The sequence below is a fragment of the Rhinolophus ferrumequinum genome, chromosome 17 (assembly GCF_004115265.2).
Source record: "Rhinolophus ferrumequinum isolate MPI-CBG mRhiFer1 chromosome 17, mRhiFer1_v1.p, whole genome shotgun sequence".
In the NCBI taxonomy this organism is placed as follows: Eukaryota; Metazoa; Chordata; class Mammalia; order Chiroptera; family Rhinolophidae; genus Rhinolophus; species Rhinolophus ferrumequinum.
In genome coordinates this window covers 8802568-8825420 of record NC_046300.1, presented here as the reverse complement: position 1 = coordinate 8825420, position 22853 = coordinate 8802568, and the positions used below count along the sequence as shown (strand labels likewise).

The window sequence follows — 22853 nt, the reverse complement described above, 5'->3', positions numbered from 1 at the left end:
GGGGAAGCACGAATGCCCACGGTACCCTGGGTATCCTCCCTCTTCAGCAGTTCGAGCCCATTCCAGGGACCTTTGTGGGGATGTCACAGGGTTTCTGGCAAACCCAGAGCCCAAGGCCATTCCAGCTGCCACATTTGGTGGAACCAGTCAGAAAAAGCCCCACCCCTGCCCGTTCCTCTGAAGACAGCAGCACAGGGAGGCACGTGGTCTCTCGGCCCACTGCCCCACATCACCTCTTGGGGTCTGTGGGTGCCCCGCAGCCACCCCCACACCCTGAGGCTCCTGCTGGGGATTCAGCCTCAGGCTCAGTTGTGGTGGGCTTTCTCGGAATCTCCAGTTCTGAGGCCAGTGCTTTGTTTACGGAAGGCATGTCTGCCGCCAAGAACAGTGACCCGACTTGCTTGGGCAGAGGGCATGGCAGGGCGGTGGGCCCGGCAGCTGCATAAACCCACCGTCTCCTCATGCTTCACCCCTGGAGCAGTCGGGAAGGCAGTAGGTCCCCAGGAGAGACCACTCAGGGGAGAAAGGCCCGGCAGACAGTGGGCATTAGCAGCTTGGAGCCTCCGATCAGGAGTGGAGAAACAGGGAACAACACTGACAGTGACGTGACAATTTCAGTTGCAGCCTGACAGACCAAAGTCAGACTTCCGGAAGGACGTCAGCAAGATGGATGGAAACTCCTTTATAAACTCTGTAGTCCACCATTTTACAGACAGCGACACTGAGGCCCAGAGTGATTCCAATGACTTGGGGGCAAGGTTCCTTGCCCCCAGCCTGCAGGCTGCTCCAGGTCAAGCAGGTCATCTGAGACAGCTTAGTGGCAGGGTCAGAAGGGCGGGGAAACCACCAGCTCTGGGGCCATACCTGTCACCCCTCACCCTCAGCCCAGTCAGGGCAGCACCTCCCCGTGAGAAACTCAACATTCATCTCCTCCAAGAGCCGCCTCCAAGAGCTGCCCTCTGCTCTTTGGGCCACAAGGTGCCAGGCTGGGCCATGCTCGCTCCACGGGAAATCCACGGCAGTTTGTCCTGGAGAGGCCAAGCTACCAGGGCTCCCCAGAGTCCCGGCGGCTGGGCAAGCGGTGCATGTCTTCCTTCTGGATGTGCTCGTAACATGACTGCAGGAGACAGGAGGGGTTGAGGCCAGCTGCTGCCTATCCCAGCCCCCTGCACAGGCTCTGGGAACAGACACCGGGGAGTGCCCACCTCCCGGGCCTGGACCAGTGTCTCCAACTCAGCCCTCCCCACAGTCTGCAAGGAAATAGGGCCTTCCCTCTCCTATTGTGCTCAGGGATGCAGCCTAGAACACATTTGGGGTCCTGGGGTCCCCAGGGCTGAGACGCATTGTGGCCACCACTCCTCAGCCCCTTTTAACAAGGGCAGGACCAGGGGCTCTGTGGGGACCCTCCCATAACGGCACACAAGTCCTGAAGGTGAGTGAGCTCAAGCTCAGGATGGTAGCTGAGGCGGGCGAGGGGGCTGACCCAGCGGCCAGTGCATTTCTGTCTCTCACCTCGAGGGCCGTGAGGAGGAAGTCATACAGGCCCCCTATGTGGATGGGGTCCATCATATCGCGGATCAGGTGGATCTCGGCCCCCAGGTGCTGGATTCTGCAGAATCGACCCCAAGCGAGAGGGAGAAGGGCGTACATCAGGGACAGACACGGAGCGGCTGGGGAAGGAGCCCTGGCCTGGGCGGCTAGACACCTGCGGTGTGGTCCCTGCTCTGCTTCTGGCACCCACGGCACCCGGGCTGGGACCCTGGGACCCTCTCCTCTCTGGGCCTCGGCATCCCCAGTGGTACCAAGAAAAGCTGTGCCCATAAACCCTGATGTTCAAAGACTTCATTGTTCAGAGTGCGTCTTGGTTGGGGGAGAGGCAGGTGGGAAGGGAGCCCGCGCGTGGCCTGGCGGCAGCTCACCGGGCACGTGACACCACGTAGAGCAGCAGTGGCAGCAGGTCATCCATGGGCAGTTTGTGCTCCTGGCCCAGCACCCGAGACACAGTGGCCTCAATCTCTCCATACGTCCTCTCCAGCACCTGCAGCTTCTCCCGGGGGTCCATCGTGCTGCTGCAGAGGGGGCGGGCGTCAGGTCAAGGCCCTCAGGTTCCGTCCCAACGGGGCGCCCCAACACGCCTGCCTCTCACCCCCACCCAACCCGGGGTGTGGACTCACATGACCTTCTGCAGACACTCAGTAGCCGACAGGAAGCACTTGTCCCTCACCAGGGAGTGTCTCTGTGTGGTGGGGGAGCAAGTTAGGCAAGGCCACGGTCCCCATAGCTGTCATGTCCTCCTCCCCAGGGCGACCTGGGCGCCTGGCCACCCACCCCATCCCCAACACTGGCTGCAGCACGGCCCTGCCCAGAGGACTGAGTGACCCAGGGCAAGCCACAGGGCCACCGTGAGCCTCCGTTTACTCGACTATAAAGTGGGGTAGATGGATGACAGCAGTCTGGGAGGCTGAAAATGGATCAAAAAGATAATAATCACAACAGCCCATGGTCCCTGGGTGCCGCCCAGTTCTGGCCGCCTATGTCGATGGCTCTTGAACCCTGGTGCTTGTTGGACACGGATTCCCAGTCCAGCCCCTGAGTTTCTGATTCAGTAGGCCTGGGGTGGGTCCAAGAACCCGCTTCACTAACAGCCTCCCCGAAGCGGGTCCAGCAAGCACCCTCTGAGACCACTGCCTGGGCAGTGCCTGCCCACTTCCCCCCGCAGCCACCCCATGAGGCAGACTAGTACAGCGGAGGTGGCACTTTCACAGAAGAGGAAACTGAGGCACAGAGATCAAATACTACACCTGTAAAAGGGCGGAGCCTGTGTTTGAGCCCACCCACTGTGGGCCAGCGGCTGCAGCCTCACCCACCACAGACCAGGACAACGCTGAAGCCTGGCGCCTCTGCCCCTCCCTCCTGCCTCTGCCCCTCCCGCCTCTGCCCCTCCCGCCTCTGCCCCTCCCGCTTCTGCCCCTCCCACCTCTTCCCCTCCCGGATCCTCTGTAGCCTCTGACCAGCAATGCGAGGCAGGAGGCTGCTTGGAAGCCTGGGTGAATGTGCAGGCCCAGCTCAGAGCTCGGGCCTCCCCTGGGGCAGCTAACGGGCCCCCCCCTCACCTGATTGGTCGTCAGTGTGAGGTCCTTGAGGGGCCACAGGTGCCTGAAATTTGGAAAGTGGGATAGGAGGCTTTGTCAAGAGGAGGGGACAGGGTCTGAGATCAGAGGGCAAATTCCCTGTGCCACCATGTCTCCCAGCAGGGCAGAGTGCAGGAAATGGGTCCACCCTGGCATCCCAGAGCACGCACGTGGAGTCCAAGGAAGGGGAGGCCAGGAGGGAATCCTGGAGAAGGCGGCCTCCATCTGGCCCCAAAACATGAGCAGGACTTGGCAGCAGGAGGGGATGTGGAAGAGGGACACCTTGGAAGCTGTTGGCCACCAGGTCTCTGGGCTGGTGACTGGTCACATGCTGGAAACATTCATACGAGGAAAGGGGAGATGGGGTGGGAAGCATTGTCACTGTGTGACAAAGGAGACCGGGCGTGGGAGGGGACAGAGCATGCATGTCCTGGTCACTTGCAGTATCAGGAATCAGAAGGGGCGCTGAGAAGATAGGGTATTTTCCAACCAAAGGTAGGAGAGAGGCTCTGATCTGCTCAGTTTCCCCTTGAGAGAGGAGGGTCTCCCCTCCCCCACTCTCAGCCCAAGAGCCGGGAGCAGGTGACCTTTCCCCACTATCTTGTCCCCAGGCAGCATACTGAGACAGGCCCGGCCAATATGGGCCACAGCCAACATTCAGGGGCACACTCAAGACCCAAGCCAAGCCAGTGAGGGACTTTAGGGGCTCTGCTGGAGCTGTTGGGAAGGAGACACCAGCTCCCTGTGGGGACAGTGGTGGGGACTGAGCTGGGACAGTATAAACCTTGAGTGGCTGGAGATATGTTCATCACCATACGGGGGAGCCAGAGACAGACCAACAGAGAGAAAGAGAGAGAGAAGTTGCTTCCTTTCCTCACGCCGTTGAGCACCTAGGTCCAGCCACACCTGAATCCAGCCCCACCAGCATAACCTACGAGTTCATGGGTACATGGCCAATGGACGCCCTGCTTTTTTTGCTAAAGAAAAGTTGATTTGAGGTTGTATCCCCAGCTACACGAGCGCTCTGGCAAACGTGGTGTGGGGGGAGGGCTTACTTCTGCACATCCAAGAACTCAAGCAGCTTGGTGTCGGGGAACAGGCTCAGGTTGGTGATGCCCTGGCTGTAGAGACTGTCCTCTCTCTCATGAAGAAGCAGGTAGAGGGTGAAGAGCTCCGAGTAGAAGCTGGGCAGCATGAGGGGCAGCATCAATCCGTGCACCTGCCGGTCCCTGAGTGCGAGCAACCAGGACGGGGGGGTCGGCAAGGGGGGGCCGGGGTGGGGATCACTCCCTGGGCTGCCCCTCCACAAGCCCACATGGCCCCTTGTCCCACAACAGTGTCCCTGCCTCCAGCCCTCTTCACTCCCCAGAAAACCGTTCCCAAGCCTGATCTCGGTCACAGCACAGCCAATAGAGCATGTGGGGCAGGATTTTGATCCCCATTTGATTAGAAGCAAAACCAGGGCTCCAGATGGACAAGTGACTCCGGCAGCAGAACTTCCGGGTGAGGCCAGTCCTGCCTCCCAATTTTCTGTGCTTCATAGGACTCCAGGGAGACGCTCTCCTTAACGTCTAACCCCATTTCCCAACTGCCCCCTGCACGGCAGTGACAGAAAGACCTCTCTGATCAGCGTCTCTAGGCAGGGAGTCTGAAGGCAAATTATAAGGTTTGATCTCGGGGTCCTGGGAGGACAGATTTAATGACCCACATAACTCCTGCTGTGCAGCCTCAAGCTTCCCATCTGTGCGCAGGGAGAAGGAGGGCGCCTGGGGCAGCTGCGTACCAGGGAGATGAGGTTGCGCTCCCACATTCAGAACAGAGAGACACCTGATGCACTGACCCCCTCCCAGGCTGCTGGTGGAACAGAGCTCATGGGTCATTCTGATCCTCGAATAGTCAATAAACAATGCTCAGTCAATGGCATGAACTCCCAACACTTCCCCCGGAAGCACCCGTTTCCCCAAGGGAGGCCCCGGGAGCAAAGGTGTGAGGCCTCTCTGGACCCGAGCCTGGCTGCCGTCGGGGGAGAGGGGGCCCCACAGACCCTGTGGGGGCCGGGGGCACCTACCTTGTGTCTGTGTCTTCCTCTTCCTCCAGGGCCTGGCCCTTGCGCTGTAAGGCAACCTGCAGCAGACCCCTGAAACCAATGAGACAGGGACAGCGTGGCTGCCACCTGCTACAAAACCAGAGCTCCACCTGCCCTGCCACCAAGGCAGGTGGCTCCTCCCCTCAGAACTATGGAGCACCAGCTGCACCGCCCAGCCTCCCAAACCGCAGTGCATAGGAGTTTGGGAGGATAGGATGCCAGCCCGAGGCCTAGAACCCCACAATACAGGGCACTGCAGCACCCAGGGTCCTATCTGTAATGACTGAGGGGGTCACAGGTCAGCGGAATTGGAGATGGGGCCTGAGTCCAGGGTCAAGCTCAGCCTGCAGTGGGGTTAGAGTTCACCTGGGGTCAAGGGTTAGACCAGGGCCCAGTCAGGCCATCATCTCTCCACCCTCTAACCCCTTTGCTCACCAGCTTCACACTGACCAACCCACCCTCTGATTCTTTCTCGATGCAGACCTGAGGAAGTGGCACCATTCCTGCTCAGGGTGCCAGGCAGAGCCAATGCATAGAAAGGGCAGAGCTCACCCCCCTGGGGTCACAGGGCAGTGTCTGTCCACGTGTGCCACTGAGCTCACCTGTAGGCAGCCCAGAGCTCCTGGGCATGCTGCTTCACCTCCTCCTGGGCCAGCCCCTGCAGATGCTTGTTGGCCCCAATACCCGCGTATGTGGCCTGGAAGGTCAGCATCAGAGTCCGGAGCAGCTTTCCCAGGGGATGCAGCGAGTTGCTCAGAGCCTGGCCAGTGTGTAGGCAAAGAGAAGTTCAGGGCCTAGGGCTGGAGTGCAGTGGGCCCGAAAGACTCCCAACACTGCTCCCATTTCATAGATGGGAACACTGAGGCCCTTGGTGAAGGACCCCCCACCCCCGCCTGCCCCTCCAGTCAGCACTAGGGGCAGTGAGAAGGCCCCTTTGATGTAGTCCCCTCTCCCAGAGGGCCCTCACCTTGCTGAGGCACTGCTGCAGAGCTTCGGGGTCCCGGTGCTGCAGCAGCTCCTCCAGGATGTCTTCCATTCTTCCCGCACTGTCATCCAGTTGGGTTCTGGGGCATCACACGCACATGTTTCTCGCCATGCCTGGGCCCAGGCCCACCCCCTCCAGGAAGCCTTCTGGATGCCCCCATGGGTGCACAGGCACAAGCACACCTGGGCCTCACCTCTCGCAGCACAGGTACTCCTGGGACTTGCGCAGTTCCCTCGAGCTCTGCACGTGGAAGCCCAGCAGGGCCTCCTGCAGGTCCCCAGGGCAGCCTGCACGTATGAAGTCCCAGAAGGGGCCATAGACACCCTGCCAGCGGCTCTCCACGGGGAAGGCGCCCAGGCCCAGCTGCCTGCGATGGGGGTGGTGGAGGGCAAGGGGTAGAAATGGAGCAGGGGTGGGCAGGACCCTGTCCAGGCCCCTGGAGAGGTGGGGATAGCCAGTCTGGCCCAGAGTCAGGGCCCAGAAGGGTGGATGGATTGGGGATAGAGATGGGGCTACCTCCAATGCTCCAGGAGGAGAAAGGAGAGGCCGAGAAGGGACGGAGAGAATCTACTGCTCGGTGGAGGAGAGAGACAGGGCCACTCAGAGCCCTGGAAAGGAGACAGAAAGATGTGGAGAGCTGGAGGCCCAGTCCAGAGAGTGGGGTCTTGTCCTAAGAGAGACCAGTGCCCAAAAGTCCAGTGTTTCCCTTCCACAAGACCCCACTCTCCCTCCCACATCTGGTTCCTTCCTGAGCTTGATCCTGTCTTGGCCAACAGGCCCAGGGGTCTGGCTCTGTGTGTGTCTAATGGAGCACTTCCCTCCCATGTCACACTCACAGATTTTCCGACACCTGCACCCCACCCGGGCTGGGTCATGCCCCTAAGGTTTGCTGGCCATGCTCAGCTCCTACTGTCAGGCAAAACCAAGTCTCCCTCTTCCACTTAGCAAGTTTCCTTCTTCACCTTGGCTGTCGGGGAACTCAGAGCAAGGCTAACGCTCAATCATAACTATTATAAGGCCTATCTGCACCTCCCTTTCTTTTAAGCTCAACTCACACTTTTATTTTCTATTTTATTCTTGCTTGTTTGTTTTGTTTTATAAGCTGTCTTATAAAACAGACAGCTTATACCCTCCCAAGAAAAAAGCTGTCTTATACCCTCCCTAGAAAAAAAGCAGGGTCTAAGCAAACTCTACATATAATATTTTTCTCCAGTTTTGCGGCACGTGGAGTTACCACTACATAAGCCCTTGATTCCAAGAGTGTCTGACTTGGGGATTATGTACTCTGGTCACTCTGAACTCTCCAAAGAGCTAAGAGGAAGTCTAGAAAAGCCCCTCTGATGAGATCTGAGACCTTCCGGTGGAAACACAGACACACAGTCACCCGCCTCGCCCCCGACAGGCTCCAGATTGCCAGGGCCAGACGACAAGGGTCTCACCTCTTGCAGGTGATGCATGGGTCAGGCAGGGGGGCAGCTGTGTCCAGCACACCCTGAGTATGCAGTCCTCTCCCTGTCCCACTGCCAAAGGAGCCCTCCAGGATGAAGCCATTGGGGAAGGTGACCTTGCCCTGGAAGCCAGGAGAGGGAGGCAGGGATGTCTGTCTACTATCTGTCTGTCCGTCGGCCCTTCCATCCAATCATGATAGGCCTGTCCCATCCTAGGCCATAGAGGCTAGGGACTAGTGGGCGACCTTCCCTCTGTCCATTCAATCTGTTCCACCCGAGGGACTCCTAATGCTCCACCCACGCAGGAGTCCCCTCACCAAGATCTGTCCCCCTCGCCGAGGGGCTCACCTCTAAGGTAGAAGACAGCGGGAGAGAGAAGACACTCACAGCTCAGAGTGGGGAGAACAACCACTATGGGGCTGGGGTGGGTAAGTCCAGAGGTAGGCAGGGGCTTCGGGGGGGGAAGGGGCACTACCAGGCCTGCGGAGGGGCAATTCTTTGCTACATGGGGCTGCCCCATTCCTGGCTCTCCTGGTCTCCACCCATCAGATGCCACGGTGCCCTCCAGTCATTACAAAACCAGAACAGCCCCTACATTTCCAAAGCCCCAGCAGGGATACCACTGCCATTTGCTGGGTCAGCTCGGGCAGGAAAGCAGTCACTCCAGGGGCACCGGCCCAAGGCACTAATGGTGGTGGTGCAGGGGGTGGATTCCCACTAGTGGGCCTGTAAGCGTACACAGCCAGGGGACCACCAGCACCCACTGCACCCAAAGCAAGCCTGCCCCTCCCCTCTTGACTCCTGCCAGGATCAAATCACCCTCCACAGTGGGAAGGGTCACTGCGCCCACCCCTGCACCCTCCCCTACCTTCTCCACCCACTGCCCACACCTCCAGCTTGGTCCCAGCAGGTCACAGACTGCAGCCCAGCGTGGGCAGGGAGTGCAGTAGGGTCTCAGTGGCCCTCACCTTCCCCATGAGGGTCAGGTCCCTGGTGAAGGTGCCCTCGTACAAGGAGTCATCTTCAGAGAGGAGGACCCCTGGGCCCTAGGGAAGGAAGCCAGGGAGAGGAGAAGTGGTGGGTTCGCAAGGACCAGAAGACAGGGCGTGCGGAGGGAACGGTAGGGACAGGGCATTATTCACGGGGAACAGGGTCCTGAGCCGTGGCACACCTCGCCGGACTGAGACAGGTGGGGTGTCAGCCCTGGCCTGCCTGTGCACTAAGCACGAGCCCCACGAATCTTATCCCCAGGTTACTCGAACAATACACACCCTGGGACCTGGCTCCGGGGGGGCCGTCCTTCGCTCCTATGGCTCAGGAAGTGCTGTGTTTCCCCTGATCCAAGCCTACTTCCCTGTCACTGACCTGAGGAGGTGAAGGGGGGGACCGCGGACCTGATCAGATGCCCGTGCTGCACTGGCTGCCAGGAAGCTCAGAGCCAAACAGGATACAATTTCTGTTCTACTTATTTCTGACTATATGTTATGTGCCTGTTCTTGTCTTTTTTTCCTCCTTCAATCCTTTCCAGAACGAAGTGTAGCATAAATAAACAAACAAGCCATAATAACAATAACAGCCATCAGGCCAGAGCCCTGCTGTGCACCAGGCCCCTGGCAGGGTGTACGTGAGGCCGGAGGCGAGTGCTGGGTGCCCCAGCTCGAGACCTGGCTTTGAGTCTCAGCTCTGCCATTCAGTAGAATGTGACATTAAACAGGTGCTCTGACCTCTCTGAGTGCCACATCTGTCATTCACACACTAGGGACAATGACGTGAGCCACAGGGCTACTGCAAGGATCCCACAAGATCATTCTGGGAGGCTGAGCCCAGAGCTAGGCATCCAGTCAGGGGTCGGTCTAGAAATGTTGGTTGCAGAGGCTGCTGGCATCACCACTACCATGCACTTCATCCTTGCTGTTTCACTGAGTCTTTACGATAAGTGGGCAACCTGAGTTGCTGATGGGGAAACTGAGGCTGGGAGGGGCAGGGACTTAGCCAAAAGGCCAAGGTAGGTGGCTGGCAGAACCGGATTCCAGTCCAGGTTTTGGCTCCTCCCAGAACCTAGGAACCCAGCTTCTCACCCCATCCACCCCTGACCAGCCACAGCTCAGCTTCAGAGACCCCAGTGCACAGGGCTTCAGAATTCAGCCCCCATACAGGGAAAGGGTAGCTAAGGACACGTGTGGGGCACCCCACTCACCACCATCTTATCTGCCTGGAAGGTCCCTTGGTAGCAGACTCCTGCCTGGGTGACCATGATCCCCGGCCCATGTCGCTGGTCAGCCTGCCACATGCCAATGTAGTGCTCCCCCCTGGAGAGGAAGGGGAGCAGAATCATTCCCGTGCACCTTCTGCGTGCTCTGCTGGCATGGGGGAGGGGCAGACAAGGCGCAGGGACATCGCCGGCATCCACGCAACTCAGACACAGGGCAGCTGAGGCCAGGACCCGCAAGACGGGGGAAGGTGGAGGGAGCCTGCCTGGAGGTGGCGAGAAACACAGATGGAGCGGGGGTGCCACTCACACGCGTGCAAAGCCATGGAGGCAGGAGTGTACGACAGACATACGGGGACGCTCAGTGGTTCAGAAGGCGGAGGGGTGCATGGGCGCCAGGGGCGGGGTGAGGTCAGAGGAGTAGGCGGGGCCTTACACGCCAGGCCGGGCCCCTGAGCTTTGCCTCAGAGCCCAGAGAGCCGTGAAGGGCTGTGATCCTTAGATAGGAGCAGATCTGGGGGTCCCAAACTCCTCTCAGACAGCACAAGGAGGGGCCAGGACAGGGAGGCTCCCGCAGTCAGGGGGCCAGGGCTCCCTCATCCTGAGCCCAGACACAACCAAGGGCGTGAGGGGGAAGTAAGGGACCTCAGAGAGACCCCGTGGGGACACACAGAATGGACTCACTGACTTGAGGAAATTTGGTCTGTGAGCGTCTCTGTGCCCCCATCCTGGAGGGTGGCCGTGAAGCACTCACCTGTCACCGTCCTCCTCGACGCCATAGCCGCTCCTCTGGCCCCGCTCCCAGTGGCCCGTGTACTTGCAGTGCTGAGGGGCCTGCAGGGTGCTCTCAAGGACCCCAAATCCATGCCTCAGGCCCTCCTGGAAGTAGCCCTTGTACACCTCCTGGGTGCCGTACCTGGAGAGGTCACCAACGGCTGGTCCTGCCTCCCAGAGCGCAGCCCAGGGGAGGTCCCAGCCCTCGAGCCCACCCTACCAACAGGCCGAGGGTCACTTACTCACAGATGCCATAGCCGCACATGCTGCCTTCCCGCCAGTGGCACTTATAACAGTCAAACTTGTCCTCAGAGGCCTGAGGCACCAGGCAGATGCCAAAGCTGCCAGGGAAGGAAGTCAGCAGCATGGGCACCCCCGCCCTGACCCAAGACAGCCGGCCACACCCCCTCCATGCCACCCAGGAGGGTCCCTGCCTCCAGGGGCTTCTGAGATGAAGGGGAGAATCTCACAGCTGCTCAGGCCCTCGACTTTCCAGGGGCCCCTCTCAGGACACCCCCTCCATCCTGTCCCCACACACGCTGGGAGCACCTTTTGGCTCTGGGCCACTCCCACCATGGCCCACCCCTCCTCAGGGCCTCGGTTCCCATTTTGTACAATGAGAGGACCTGGACCACATGGCCTCTGAGTTCCTCCGTGAGGTTTGGGAATTTAGGATGGGGCCAGACTGGAGGTGACTGGCAGGAGTGAAAACCACTCTGCTGCCCACCACCCACTCCCACATTAGCCCCAGCCTTACCCGTGCTCCAGGCCCTGGCAGAAATTCCCCACGTGATTCCGCCCGTCTGGCCACTTCAGGGTTCCCCTGGAACACAGTTGAGGTCCACGGGCATCAGGCTCACCAGACGCACCTGTCTACACGCCCAGGCCCCCAGCCAGCCTCCACCCCAGAAGCTCAGAGACCTAGATTCCCTTTGGACTGCACTCTCTGCCCCACCCAGCCCTCTTCTCTGAGCTCTGTGACCCCACAGCTCTCAGCCTTCCCTGGCACAACTGCCCCAGCAGCCTCAAGGGGCACACTCACCACACTCCATAGGGAGAGCTCTGGAAACATCCAGGTTCCCTTTTCCCCTTGACGAACAGGAAGCTCAGAGCTAAACTTCCAGCTCAAGCCAAATGCTATAGTCAGTGGGGTTTTTACCATCCTCCTCTTCTCTTCTCTTCTGACATGGCATTGTTTTTTCTGTCTTTTTATTCATAAGCTTTCTCAAGCCCTTTCTGGAAGTCTCAGGGATCAGAACTAACAGACATGCTTGGGAGCATAACCTTGGCAAGTCCCTAGTGCTTTCTGGACCTTGGTTTTCCCAGCTGTAGCACAGCGTGGGGCCACATGTTCTTCAAAAGCCTACGTGCCTATGGGGTCAGCTAGACCTGAGATTGTGGCCAGGAACACCCTATAACCTGCCCTGAGGCCTTGGGCCAGTCATGCCTGTCTTGGGCCTCAGTTGGTGCACCTATCAAATGGGTGACACCACTCCCCCAGAGCGCTGTTGTCAGGACTGATGAAGACAGGATGTCTGCAAACCATTTCCACCACTGCCACACCATTCTACGTAGATACAAGGACCATCCAGCCTTTCACCTCCTGAGAACAGAAGGGCAAATGCAGGCTCTTCAGGCCAGCCACCGGATGTCTGCCCCATGCCCTGGCATCACCATCAAGACTTTATATGGCACAGACCTACTATGAGCCAGGTCCTGTCCAAGAAGATTTTAAGAGAGACTCTGGGAGACCAACAGAATTGATCAACTGATCATAGGAAGTAACAGCCTTTGGATCATTTTCCAAGGCAATTAGGTCCATGTGGGTCTGTCTGCCCCTCAGACTCCTAAGAGGAGCCCGCCTTGCCCAGCTCAGAGCCCCCCGTCACTCACTTGCCATGGGGCCTGCCCTGGCACCACTCGCCCTCATAGGTGGCCTGGCAGAGCCGGCCCTCTGCGAGGAAGGTGTATGCCATGGAGCGGCAGATGGGCGGCTTGGAGGGCTGCAGGCCCGCCCCCAGCAGCGGGAAGTCCTTCTTCCCACGCAGGGCCTGGCACACGGCCTGCGTCACCTTCCACTGCCAGACCACCTGGTGGGGACAGAGGAGACACCAGACAGGTCATTGCTGCTGGAGGCAGCCCCTGGAGGAAGACGTCTTGCGGTGGCTCCAGTATGACTGTCTCCAACCCACTCCCCACCCCCAACCCCACTCTGTCACTTGAAGGAAACTCCAACTGCTCCACGCTGCTCCCTAGGGCCCTCCAGCCAGACCTGAGATCCTTGTGTGCAGTTTCACACAAGGGCCTGCCCAGAGGGGACAGACAAAACCACGGGGCAGCGATAACACGGGCCCCAGTGCTGGCTTCAGAGAGGAAAATGTCTGCTCTCTACGGCTTTCTGATGCCTGACCCCAGGCTGACCCCTGACTCCCTCTGACCATGACACCACAGGTCTGACACACCCGTGGATCCCCCAGCGCGGTGCACTCATGTCCTCCCCTCCCTTCTGTGGCCTTCCTCACTCCCGTGGCCCCAACCCTAAATCATAGCTGACCCACACTCACCTGGCCCTGGGGGTCCTTGGAGCCAAAAAAGAACTCTTCCTCGGGTGTGAGGAGGTGAAACATGCACCTAGACAGACGGAGGTGGCGAGTAGGCCCCAGCTCTATCCAGGAGGGTGTTGGGGAGGAGTCGGAGCCTTGGGGTGCAGGCAGGTTTAATGGGATAGGGGGAGGGAAGGCCGGGGTTGTCACGGAGAAGGCTGCTCACCCGTCCTGCTCAGAATCCACCCACACCAGCTTCAGGTCGAAGGTGTGGACATTGTGGCCCTGGAAGAAGACGGGGCATGGTGTCATCCAGAGCCCAGACCAGCTGCTCACCTACTCTTCTGGCCCGGCCCTGTCCCCAGGCACCAGCCACTGTGTCCCCAGGCTGCTCTGTCCAGCATGCCCAGTGCTGAGTCCCTGACCACCCTGGCCTGCTCCCCATCTCCAAGGCAGCTCCTCCACCTGGCTTCTGGCCAGGAACCCGGGATCCGCCTTCCTCACCCCCCAATCCTGGTCTATCACGGCCACCACAATGGCCGTCTGGAAACGCGGCTTGGACCCCACCAGTCCCTGCTGGAAACCTCCTCAGGCTCCTGCTGCCTGGGGAATGGCGACCTCACTGCTGAGCCTACCACCTGCGTGCATACAGACCACGTCCCCTTCTCCACAACACAGCTCACCCGCCACTCCACACTCGCACCTTCTCGAGCTTGCCCCAAACTCTCCTCGATCTGATGTTCCTTTTACCTGAAATACCATCCCTGCTCTGAGAGCCACACTGAACGCCTCTCCCTCTGGAAGATTTTATGTAATGACATCCCGCCCCGCCCAGGCCAGGCGTCACCGCCACAGGAGGAAGGGAAGGTACCGGGCGCAGTGCTGAGTTAAGGAGAAGCAGGCCAGACACAGGCAAGGGACAGGAGAGGGTCCAGCAAAGACAACAGGATGTGCAAAGGGCCAGAGGTAGGAAAGGCTCAGTGCATTTAAATGACAGTATCTTTTCAGTGTACCGGGAGCACAGACTGTAATGCTGGGAGTGGAGGGGAACTCAGATTGAATCAGAACAGACCCCCAAAGCACGCTTCAGGGGACACAGGTTTGGGTGATGTAAGTAACATCCCTCCCGGACCTCAGCCTCCCTGTCTCCAGGGGAGTTCCAGACTGACAGTCCAGAGGGGGACAGAAGACAGTGCTGTGGCTGTCACAAGAGCAAACCATTCAGGGGAACGAAGCCGTCAAGGTTACTGGCCGCGGAACAATCCCAAACCCAGGCCTGGCTCCCTCCTGACTTCTCTGTGCCTAGAGCCCAGGCACCGCTTCTGTGGGGCACTCTTCTCTAGACGCCTGCGCACACGCTGAGTGTTCGTCCAGCCCTCCTCAGCCACCAAGGGCCAGCCATGACCCCAGCTGGGGTTCCTCTGCTATCTGAGGACTAGAACTAAGAGTTGCCCAGCATCTGCTGAAGGACAAACTCACTCACAATTACCCCATTTTCCAGATGAGGAGCCTAACGTGAAGACATTAGCAGGGACAATGTCAATGGCTGGGAAAGGCTGAGGCCAGATGCACCCGCCCCACAGCCCACGCTCCTCAGGACCACGCGCGCCGGCTGCCCCCGCCCTGGCCCTCTGCCTTTCTGCCCCATCACTTCCCCACGAGCCCCAGGTCTCGTGCCCACCTACTTGTTTCTTTCCCACTCCTTTTTCAACCAGACTCCAGACCCCCCGCACCCCCCGCCGGTCAGCACGCCCCCAACCTGCAGAAGGACGAGGACATCATCAAAGAGCAGCACCCGCTCTGCCCGCAGTGGGGTCACCGTCACGGGCACGTCCTGGCTGTCCTGCAAGAGTCGGCGAGCAGGAGTGCAGAGTGCGTCCTGGGGACACGATGGGGGAGGCGCTGGGTTCAGGCACCCCTGTCCTGGGTGCTGCCTCCACCCTAGACCCTCCACTCTGAGCATCTCCTGGAGGCCCCCAGGCCAGTGGTGGACAGTGGTGGGGCTCTGAGGTCCGGAGGGCCATGCCCGGCCACTCCCAGCAGGGAAGCACAACCTCTTTTAAAGTGTCACTTTGTCCTCCCCCACCTACTTCGAGCCATGGCCTCAGACAAGCCGCCATCAACTCTCACCCAGACTTCTGCCATGTCTGCCTCTCTCTGAAAATTCTTGTCCCCTTTACCCGTTCTCCTGATTCCCTACACTGGGCCTCAAGCCTGTCACGCCTTCTCAGGACACAGGGACTGTCCCCTCTGCAGGGGCAGTCCAGGGCAGTCCACACAGGGGGTAGGGGCGTGGGGACCCTGCAATCATTTGGTGACATCCCAGAAGAAAGGGTCAGTTCTGCTGACCGCTCTTCCCCAGAGTCAGCTCACGCCTGGTCCAGGAGGTGCTCAGCAAGTGGGTGGGGATGACTAGACAGAGGGACCTCACAACCACCTGGTTCAGCCACCACCCTGCTTCTAGATGGGGAAACTGAGGCACAGAGAGTACAGCAAGCAGCTTGAGCCACCCAGCAGGTCCTTGCCCGGCAGAGTCCCTTTCCTGACCATCTTCAGGCCTCGAACTCACCCTCGGCCGGCTGCTCAGCGTGCGCCAGAGGGCCTGCGTGGCCACGGCCTGGTCCAGAGCCTGCCTCACGAAGGACTGTAGGTTCCCATAGAGGGTGGTTGCATGTACCACCAGCTCCTGGGTGGGGTGACGCTGCCGGAAGACAGAGCAGCCAGGGCACGGAGCTTATCAGAACCTTTCCCCACCCCAGGAGGGCTGCCCCAGCCTTGGCCTGGGTCTAAGCCAAAGTTCACCCTTTCTCCCTGCCAGCTCGTCCTCAGAGGAGCAGCCAGTAGGAAGGTGCAGGCTGGGGAGTCAGGACCATTCCCTCAGCTGGGCTGGCCCTCTGTTCTCACAGCCAGTATATGATTCCACGTCTCCTCTCTAGGTCTCTAGGGCTCCCCCAGGCCAGGGCCAAGTACCTCAGACACCCTGGGGCAAAAACATGTCCCTTCAAAACCCCCAGGACACAGTCATGTCTACACAGCCTGGCCCGGTCCTTCTCAAAGCAGGCTTCCTGAGTAAGGCGGGTGCCCTGAGCCAGGGCCACATGGTTCCCCTCCCTGGGCTTCCCCACAGGGGACAGCATGGTGAGCAGCGCCTGGCCCCCTGCCACCTACCTCCCCCATGGTGTCCCTGAGGCTCAGCAAGAGGAGCACATACTGCTGCACGTGATGAGTGAGTGGCTGGCGGAGGGCCTGGACCAGCGCGGTGCCCACCGAGCCCTCGGAGCTCACGCCCCATAGGAGCTGCCGCAGCGCCTTCCGCTGGCGCCGCCAGTAGTCGCTGAGTGGAGGGAGGACGACACGCCGCCACCTTACTCTCCCCTCCTCCACCCCACACCCATCAGCACCACCTCCCTGGCCTGGCTAATCCCCCGAGATCCCAGCACCAGTCTCAGACCCCAAACCTCTCTCCTCGCAGGTAAATTCAGAGCCTGAGTGGCCCTTTTTGGAGCTTTAGTAGCAATATCTCAGCGTTCCAAGGGATCAGTGATTATCACCATCCACCCTGAGTAGGAGTGTGCCCCTTCCCCACCCCAGGGTCACCCCTGGCTAGTGGCTAGCTGGAGTCTGCTCACTAGGCTTCCCTGCCTCTCTTCCGGGCTAGATCAGTGAGGAATTGTTAGAGCCAGGAGTGCTCAGGATGAGTCACAGGCTGTGCCGCTCACTGCTCTGGGCTGGGGCTTCCCCAGCCCTGCCCTCCCAGACACCCCCACCCCGAGGCCCCCTGCAGTGCCCCACGCTTACCTCCTCCTCTTTGCCGCCTTCTGAAAGGCCTGCATCACCACGCAGTTTGTGTAGGACTCGATGTACCTGCAGGCAGCATAGGGGGCACCCTGCAGGCCCAGCCCCTAGCTCCTGCCCCAAGTCCCTGCCCTTCTGGGGTCCCCAGAACCCACTCACTGAGTGGCTGCCACCCTGAGGGCCTGGCTCTAGGCACTGGTGACCTCAAGTCTTGATTGACCCAACAAGACAATTCTAACACAAAATCTTTCTTCCCTGGGAGGCCCCAACGCTCAGGTCTAGGGTGTCTGAGCCAGCACCAGGCCAAAGCCCAAGCCCACCGAGGCCGACCCCAGGTGGCACCCTGACACGCAGGCCGAGCCCCAGCCCCTCCTCGCCGTCTTACTCCACATGGACCTGCAGGACATGGTCAGCACCACGCAGCAGCAGCAGAGATTCTAGACCGATGGTGTCTGGGTGGCACAGCCTCTCCCGCAGTGAACGCAAGCTGTCCTCTGTCACCTCCCAGAGCTGCTGGGAGCTCCTGTGCAGCTGCTGCAGGAGCTGCAGGCATTCTCTGCTCTCGGGGTCCGAGGCCTCTGGGGCTGGGGCAGAAGCACAACCACACTGTGAGGGGGGACAGGGCCACTCCACCTTTTAGGGAATACTCAGAGGCTCAGCAGCACCCCACAGCCCTGGAGCTGCCACCAAGGGTCCTTGGGACGGACTGGACACTGACGTGCCCCCTTTGAGCTCAGCAGGGGCCGTGCAGGCTGGAGTGGCGAGCAGCACCCTGACGTATAAATACAGCACATACCCACCTCCTCACTAAACAGGGACAAGAGGACCTGGGGCACCAAAGACCCGAATGGCCCCAGAGCCTCGGCTTCCTCGGACCCAGAATGTGGAGTCCATAGCGTCCCACAGTCCCTGTCATTCAGATACCTGGACAGAGCCCCTAAGAAGAAGGCACCTGCCCAGGTCACTTGACAAGTGAGACCCAAACTGGAAGTAACACCTCGGCATCCTGCCTTCCAGTCATGCCCTGGGGGAGCGCAAGATGAGAATTCAGCCAGAGAATCCAGGCCTGTGCCCTGGGAGAGGTGGGATTTCGTCTCTATGCACAGCCAGGTCTGGGCTAGGACAGGGTTCATGGCCTGGCCCCTCAGAATCCCTCTGGGAGCAGGCAGCACCTGGGGGCCAGGACTCCAGTCCTATGAGAAGATGCTGACACCAAGTGCCACCGCTTCCATGTGAGGTGAGAAAGCTGAAGCTCAGAGGGCCCCACCAGGTCCAACTCCTGCCGCTGGACAGTTCCTGTGTCCCTTACCCTCTTCACAGGAGAACTGAGACTCACCGTCCGTGAACAGGGGCTGGAGGACACGGCTGTTAATTCGGGCGAGAGTGGCTGAGAAGACCTCCTCTAGCCGGAGCAGGGCCGCCTCCTCAGGGCTGCACATGGCCAGTGTGCCAGCCTCGGCCTGTGAACGGGGCCCAGACTAAGCGAGACAGCACAGAGGGTGGAGCAGGGTCAGTGCCCATCCTCTCAGGCATGTGCCAGTACTAAGGCCCATGCTCACTCCATATCAGAACTGAGCAATGAGCCCAGGCCACCTCAACGGGAAGTTCCGAGCCTGGGCACTGACGCCTGCCCCACGCTCCTCCTGGGCCCAGCTGAGGAGAGCCTGAAGGAGTGGAAGACAGGACTCAACTGCCAAGGGAAGCATCCCTTTTTACCCCCAAAGGCAGATGCTCCTCAGGCCCAGGCCCAGTTCTGGTCTGCTCACTCCTGGGCTCAAACACCCACCATGGCTCCCAAGGGCTCAGAGTGACATCTAGCGGTGCTCTGATCTAGCCCTCTCTCCACTGACTCTGGAAACGAGGACAAGCCGTCAGAGGAGCCCAGCCTTTCTCAAGGCCATGGCTCAGGATTCCCTATCACCCAAGAGGGCTGGGTAAGCCAGGAGAGGTGCGGGGCTGGGGGTTCTGCGGGAGCCATGAAGGATGAGCAAGAAATAAAAAGGCAGAGAGAAAGACAAGGCATGTTGGTGGGGGAACCATGAGGGTCCAGGCTCTGCAGGTGGCCCACCACTTAGGGTTAAGTGCTGGACGGAGGAACCATGGCAGACCTCAGAGGAGGGAGTGGTGTCCTCAGACTTGGGGACATATACTTGGCGACAATTGTAGAGATGAGAGGAGTGCCAAGCAGTGAGAGGGTGAGTGTGGGTGGGAGTCAGAACCGCCATGCCCCCCCCCCACCAGGCCGACCCTGCTGGATGAGTCCTACTCAAGAGGTGGGGGTGGGGGGATGGGCAGATGGGGTTGACCTTTGCACTTCCTGCCCTGGAGGGACCCTCCAGGAGGCAGGGATCACCTGAGAAGGCGGCATCCTGCCTGGAGGGTAGGGCAGCAAGGGGCCTGGGCTCCACCCCACCCCCACAGCCAGGCTGCAGCCTCCAAGTGGACACAGCCCCCTCCTACTGGACCTTGGTGCCCTCACCTGACAAAGGAGTTTTGCCCGGACTTTGCCTCTCCCTGGTGCTGACAGTCTGAGGCTCTCGACTTAGCCGACCTGGGTAAGGCGGGAAATATAATTGAAGCAGCTGATGATGGGCAGACCCAAGTGGAAAGGGGTCTCATCTCTCCCCACCCAGCCCGGAGGAGCCTACAACTCCCAGGGCACTGGCTCTGGGGCAGAGTGGGGCAGGTACCTCAGAACTCTGGCCAAGGGCCCAGGCCCAGGCATTCCCGCCCCACCTTTCCTGCTGCTGCTGCTTCAGGAGGGCGAGGCCTTGGGAGGGAGAGGCAGGAAGGGGAAGCTGCTAGAAGCCCAGCTGCAGCCTCCTTCTCTCTCTGCCCGCCCCTGGAGCAACCCCAGCCCTCCCACCAGGGGAGGGGGCCAGGTGGTTCCAGGTCAGCTCAGGCATACCAGGAGAGCCCAGCCAATGGGCCAGGGGTACAGCCAGTGTGGCCTGGGCCCACCCGACTGTCATTCATATCCCAGAAACTGATGGAACGGAAAGGCCCTTTGGGGGATGACCTTTCCACCCTCTGCTGGCAGGCACTTGGGGTCTGAGCTGAGCGGTGGATAATGGCCAAACGTGGAGGGGGGAGGGTGCGGCCAGAATAGGAGGCGCAGACTGGGAACCAGATCCGGGTGAGAAGGGGACCTGCAGTAAATACCACTTCTGGAAGGTCTTGAACACCAGTACCCCCTACCCTCACCTGGTGGCCAGGTAGCCCTACCCATACCAATGCCACATGCAGGGCACTGAGCTCTCTGCCCCTCTCCCCCACGGGCCTGGCACCGGATAGGACCCCCTGTGGCCTCCTATTCAGCTGTTCAGCCTGGGCAGACCCCAGCTTACCCACAGCCCGCTTCTCTTTGAGCCTCAGTCACCTCCTTTATGAAATGGGGGTCCGAAAAGATCAGAACTTTTAAAATATTGTAGTCCTCCCTAAAAAGGATAAACTAGTGGAGGGAAGTGGCTCTGTGTTTGGGGACCTGGTCCTCAGCCTCCTCTGAGGCCGGGGCCCCTTGGGATGAGTCTTACCTACCTGGCTGGCAGACACTATTTGAGCCCTCCCAGGTCTGTGGCCCCAGAGGGGCCTCTAACCATAGGAAAGTGAGTCACACTGTCCAGAGGACAGGCCAGTTGAGGCTGGGGGATGTGGTCTGGTGCCTCCTGGGTGAGGGAGCTTTGGGCTTCATCCTGGAGGTGATGAGGAGAGCGTGAGGGCAGGAGGGCGGCTAGGCGTGAGTATACACGTGTGTGTGTGTTCGCAGGAAGGGAGGAGGAGGTGCTGAACCTTAACGTGACAGGGACCCAGCAGGAAACCTCTCCTCTCTAACCCAGTCGCACTCCCAACCCTCCTCTCTCTGGTCAAGAGCATGGCCTCTTCACCCTCTCTCTCCATCCAGTTACAAATTTCCTTAGTGGGAGGCTGCACGTGATTTATATATGGGGAAACTAAGGCCCAGGAAGGAACAGGAGGCCCCAGAGACACTACCTGCAGAGCATGTATGGGAATTAGACCCAGAGCTCTGGCTCCCAGCCCCACTAGCCGCACCTGAGCTACGTGGTTCAGAGAAGCTGGACGACTCACCTGAGGGCCCAGCCTCCTACCTCCCCAGGCAGCCTTAATGCTCACCAAGGGGTGGAGTAAGCACAAAACTGGCCAGTCTTGGCGTGCCCAGGTGAGTCAGCTGCCTGTCCCTGTGTCAATCTAACCAGCAGCCAGACCTGCTCTCTCCCTTGCATTCCTGGCCTCTGTCCACACTGGGTCCTTCTCAGGCAGGGTCACTCCTAAGGCCTCCCCTGCCCTCTCCAAGGCCTGACCCCTCTGGCCCCTCAGCCACACCCTGTCATGGCACTCATTCTGGTATTTCCTGGTCTGGACAGGCAAATAAGTTCTACTTGCTGTGGAGAATTTTTCCTGGGCTGCTCTGGAGCTCCCTTGATCAACCAGCAAACCTAGTGGTAGACAGAGAGGGGCTGTCCAAGGGAGGGGGCACTGAGCTGTCACCGCTGACCCCTCAGTCTCCACCTCGGCCTCTCCCCCAGCACCCCTCCTTGGCTCCAAGCTTCTTGTCCTGGAGGCTCCCCCACGCCTAATCTCTGGTTGCATACTTCACAACTTCCCTTCCTCTCCCGGCCAGGCACGCACTATCACTGGACTTTCCCAAACATGGGCTCCTGTTCCAGCCACCAGGCATTCGCCCACGCACCCACGCCGTTGTCACTGCAGGCAACACCAGCCAGTGTCACCTCCTCCGGGCAGTCTCTCAGGCTGGGTGAGGCCCCGCAGCCCTCGCACCACTGCCCAGGGGAAGCCCCAGGGCACTGCGCTCCTGCCGTGTCCGTCCCCGCAGGGACTCTCCCTGCGTTACCCCTAAACCCGAACCAGCCAAGTGACCACGAGTCAGGGAGGCCGAAGCTGAATCCCGCTGGGTCGGATAAACTCAGACGTCATGGGTGTGAGTGCTGCTGGAACCCAGGAGCCATAGAGGGACGGCGATGCCGCGGCACGAAGGGACGCGGAGACAAAAGTCCCACCTGGAGCGCAGAGAGCGCGGACGAGGAGCCCGCCCTTACCTGTGCGCTGCGCTGCGCGGCGCGGCGGGGCGCGGGGAGAGCCGAGCCGCTGAGCGCTCGCCGCCGCCTGCACGCCGCCCGGGTCCGCCCGCCGCCCACCACGCCCCTCCGCGGATCACTAGGCCCGGCCCCGCCCCTCGCCACGCCACGCCTCCGGGTTTTACTCACGGTGGCGGGAGCAAGGGACCAGCCTAGGAGGAGGCGGGACGCCGCGTCGGTCCGCCCAGTGCCCGAGGCCTCTCCTGAGGTCTCCCTCTGGTGTCCTTCAGAGTCCGAAGACTCCCGAGACATCGAGGGGAGGGGACCTTGACCCTACATTCACTCCCAGGCTCGCCTTGCTTCCAGGAGCGCTGGGTGGATTCGTGAAACCTGTAGAGTGGGTACACCCAGGCTGCCGCCGCACCCTCCGCCCGTTAGGCCGGGCGTCCACGGCCAGCCGCCACTCCTGTCTGTGTGACCTTGGGCAAGTCCCCTTCCCCCCACTCCTGGGTCTGAACATGGACCGGTAGAGCGTGAAGCCAGCAGTTGTCTGCGCCAGGGACTGCGACCTTGGAAAGGGCTTCGTAAACCTAGTACTGAGGACCTCCCGGGAGGGGGAGGAACCGTGATTCACGCTGGTAACAAAGGAGCCCGCTGTCTGCCCCCCGGTCCCCCTAGGGCTGCCAGGCCAGATCCCCATCACTTTCTGTAGCTCTGTGTTTCCAGGAGATGACTGGTGTCGCCGGGCTGCCTCTGTCCCTTTCACTGCTGAGAACACTGAGGGGAAGAGGGCCCTATCCAGAAACCAGCAGGAGAAGAGCGAAAAGG

General features: G+C 60.2%; 1 protein-coding gene across 1 annotated transcript; it reads right to left on the bottom strand.

Moving 5' to 3' along the window:
• Nucleotides 1–909: 909 nt before the first annotated feature.
• ALS2CL (ALS2 C-terminal like) lies at nucleotides 910–22129 on the bottom strand. Its single transcript, XM_033132928.1, has 28 exons — nucleotides 22047–22129; nucleotides 19451–19522; nucleotides 18758–18822; nucleotides 18308–18449; nucleotides 17357–17555; nucleotides 16975–17040; nucleotides 16345–16510; nucleotides 15746–15877; nucleotides 14936–15055; nucleotides 13403–13461; nucleotides 13198–13264; nucleotides 12527–12723; nucleotides 11391–11456; nucleotides 10876–10974; nucleotides 10614–10775; nucleotides 9848–9959; nucleotides 8619–8696; nucleotides 7642–7772; nucleotides 6396–6569; nucleotides 6185–6281; nucleotides 5820–5977; nucleotides 5200–5268; nucleotides 4187–4360; nucleotides 3114–3156; nucleotides 2175–2236; nucleotides 1920–2069; nucleotides 1513–1609; nucleotides 910–1117 (listed from the first exon to the last, which is right to left on the bottom strand). Exons 3-28 carry the CDS (start codon nucleotides 18758–18760, stop codon nucleotides 1043–1045), a joined length of 2898 nt encoding a protein of 965 aa, XP_032988819.1. The 5' UTR covers nucleotides 18761–18822; nucleotides 19451–19522; nucleotides 22047–22129; the 3' UTR covers nucleotides 910–1042.
• Nucleotides 22130–22853: the final 724 nt, after the last annotated feature.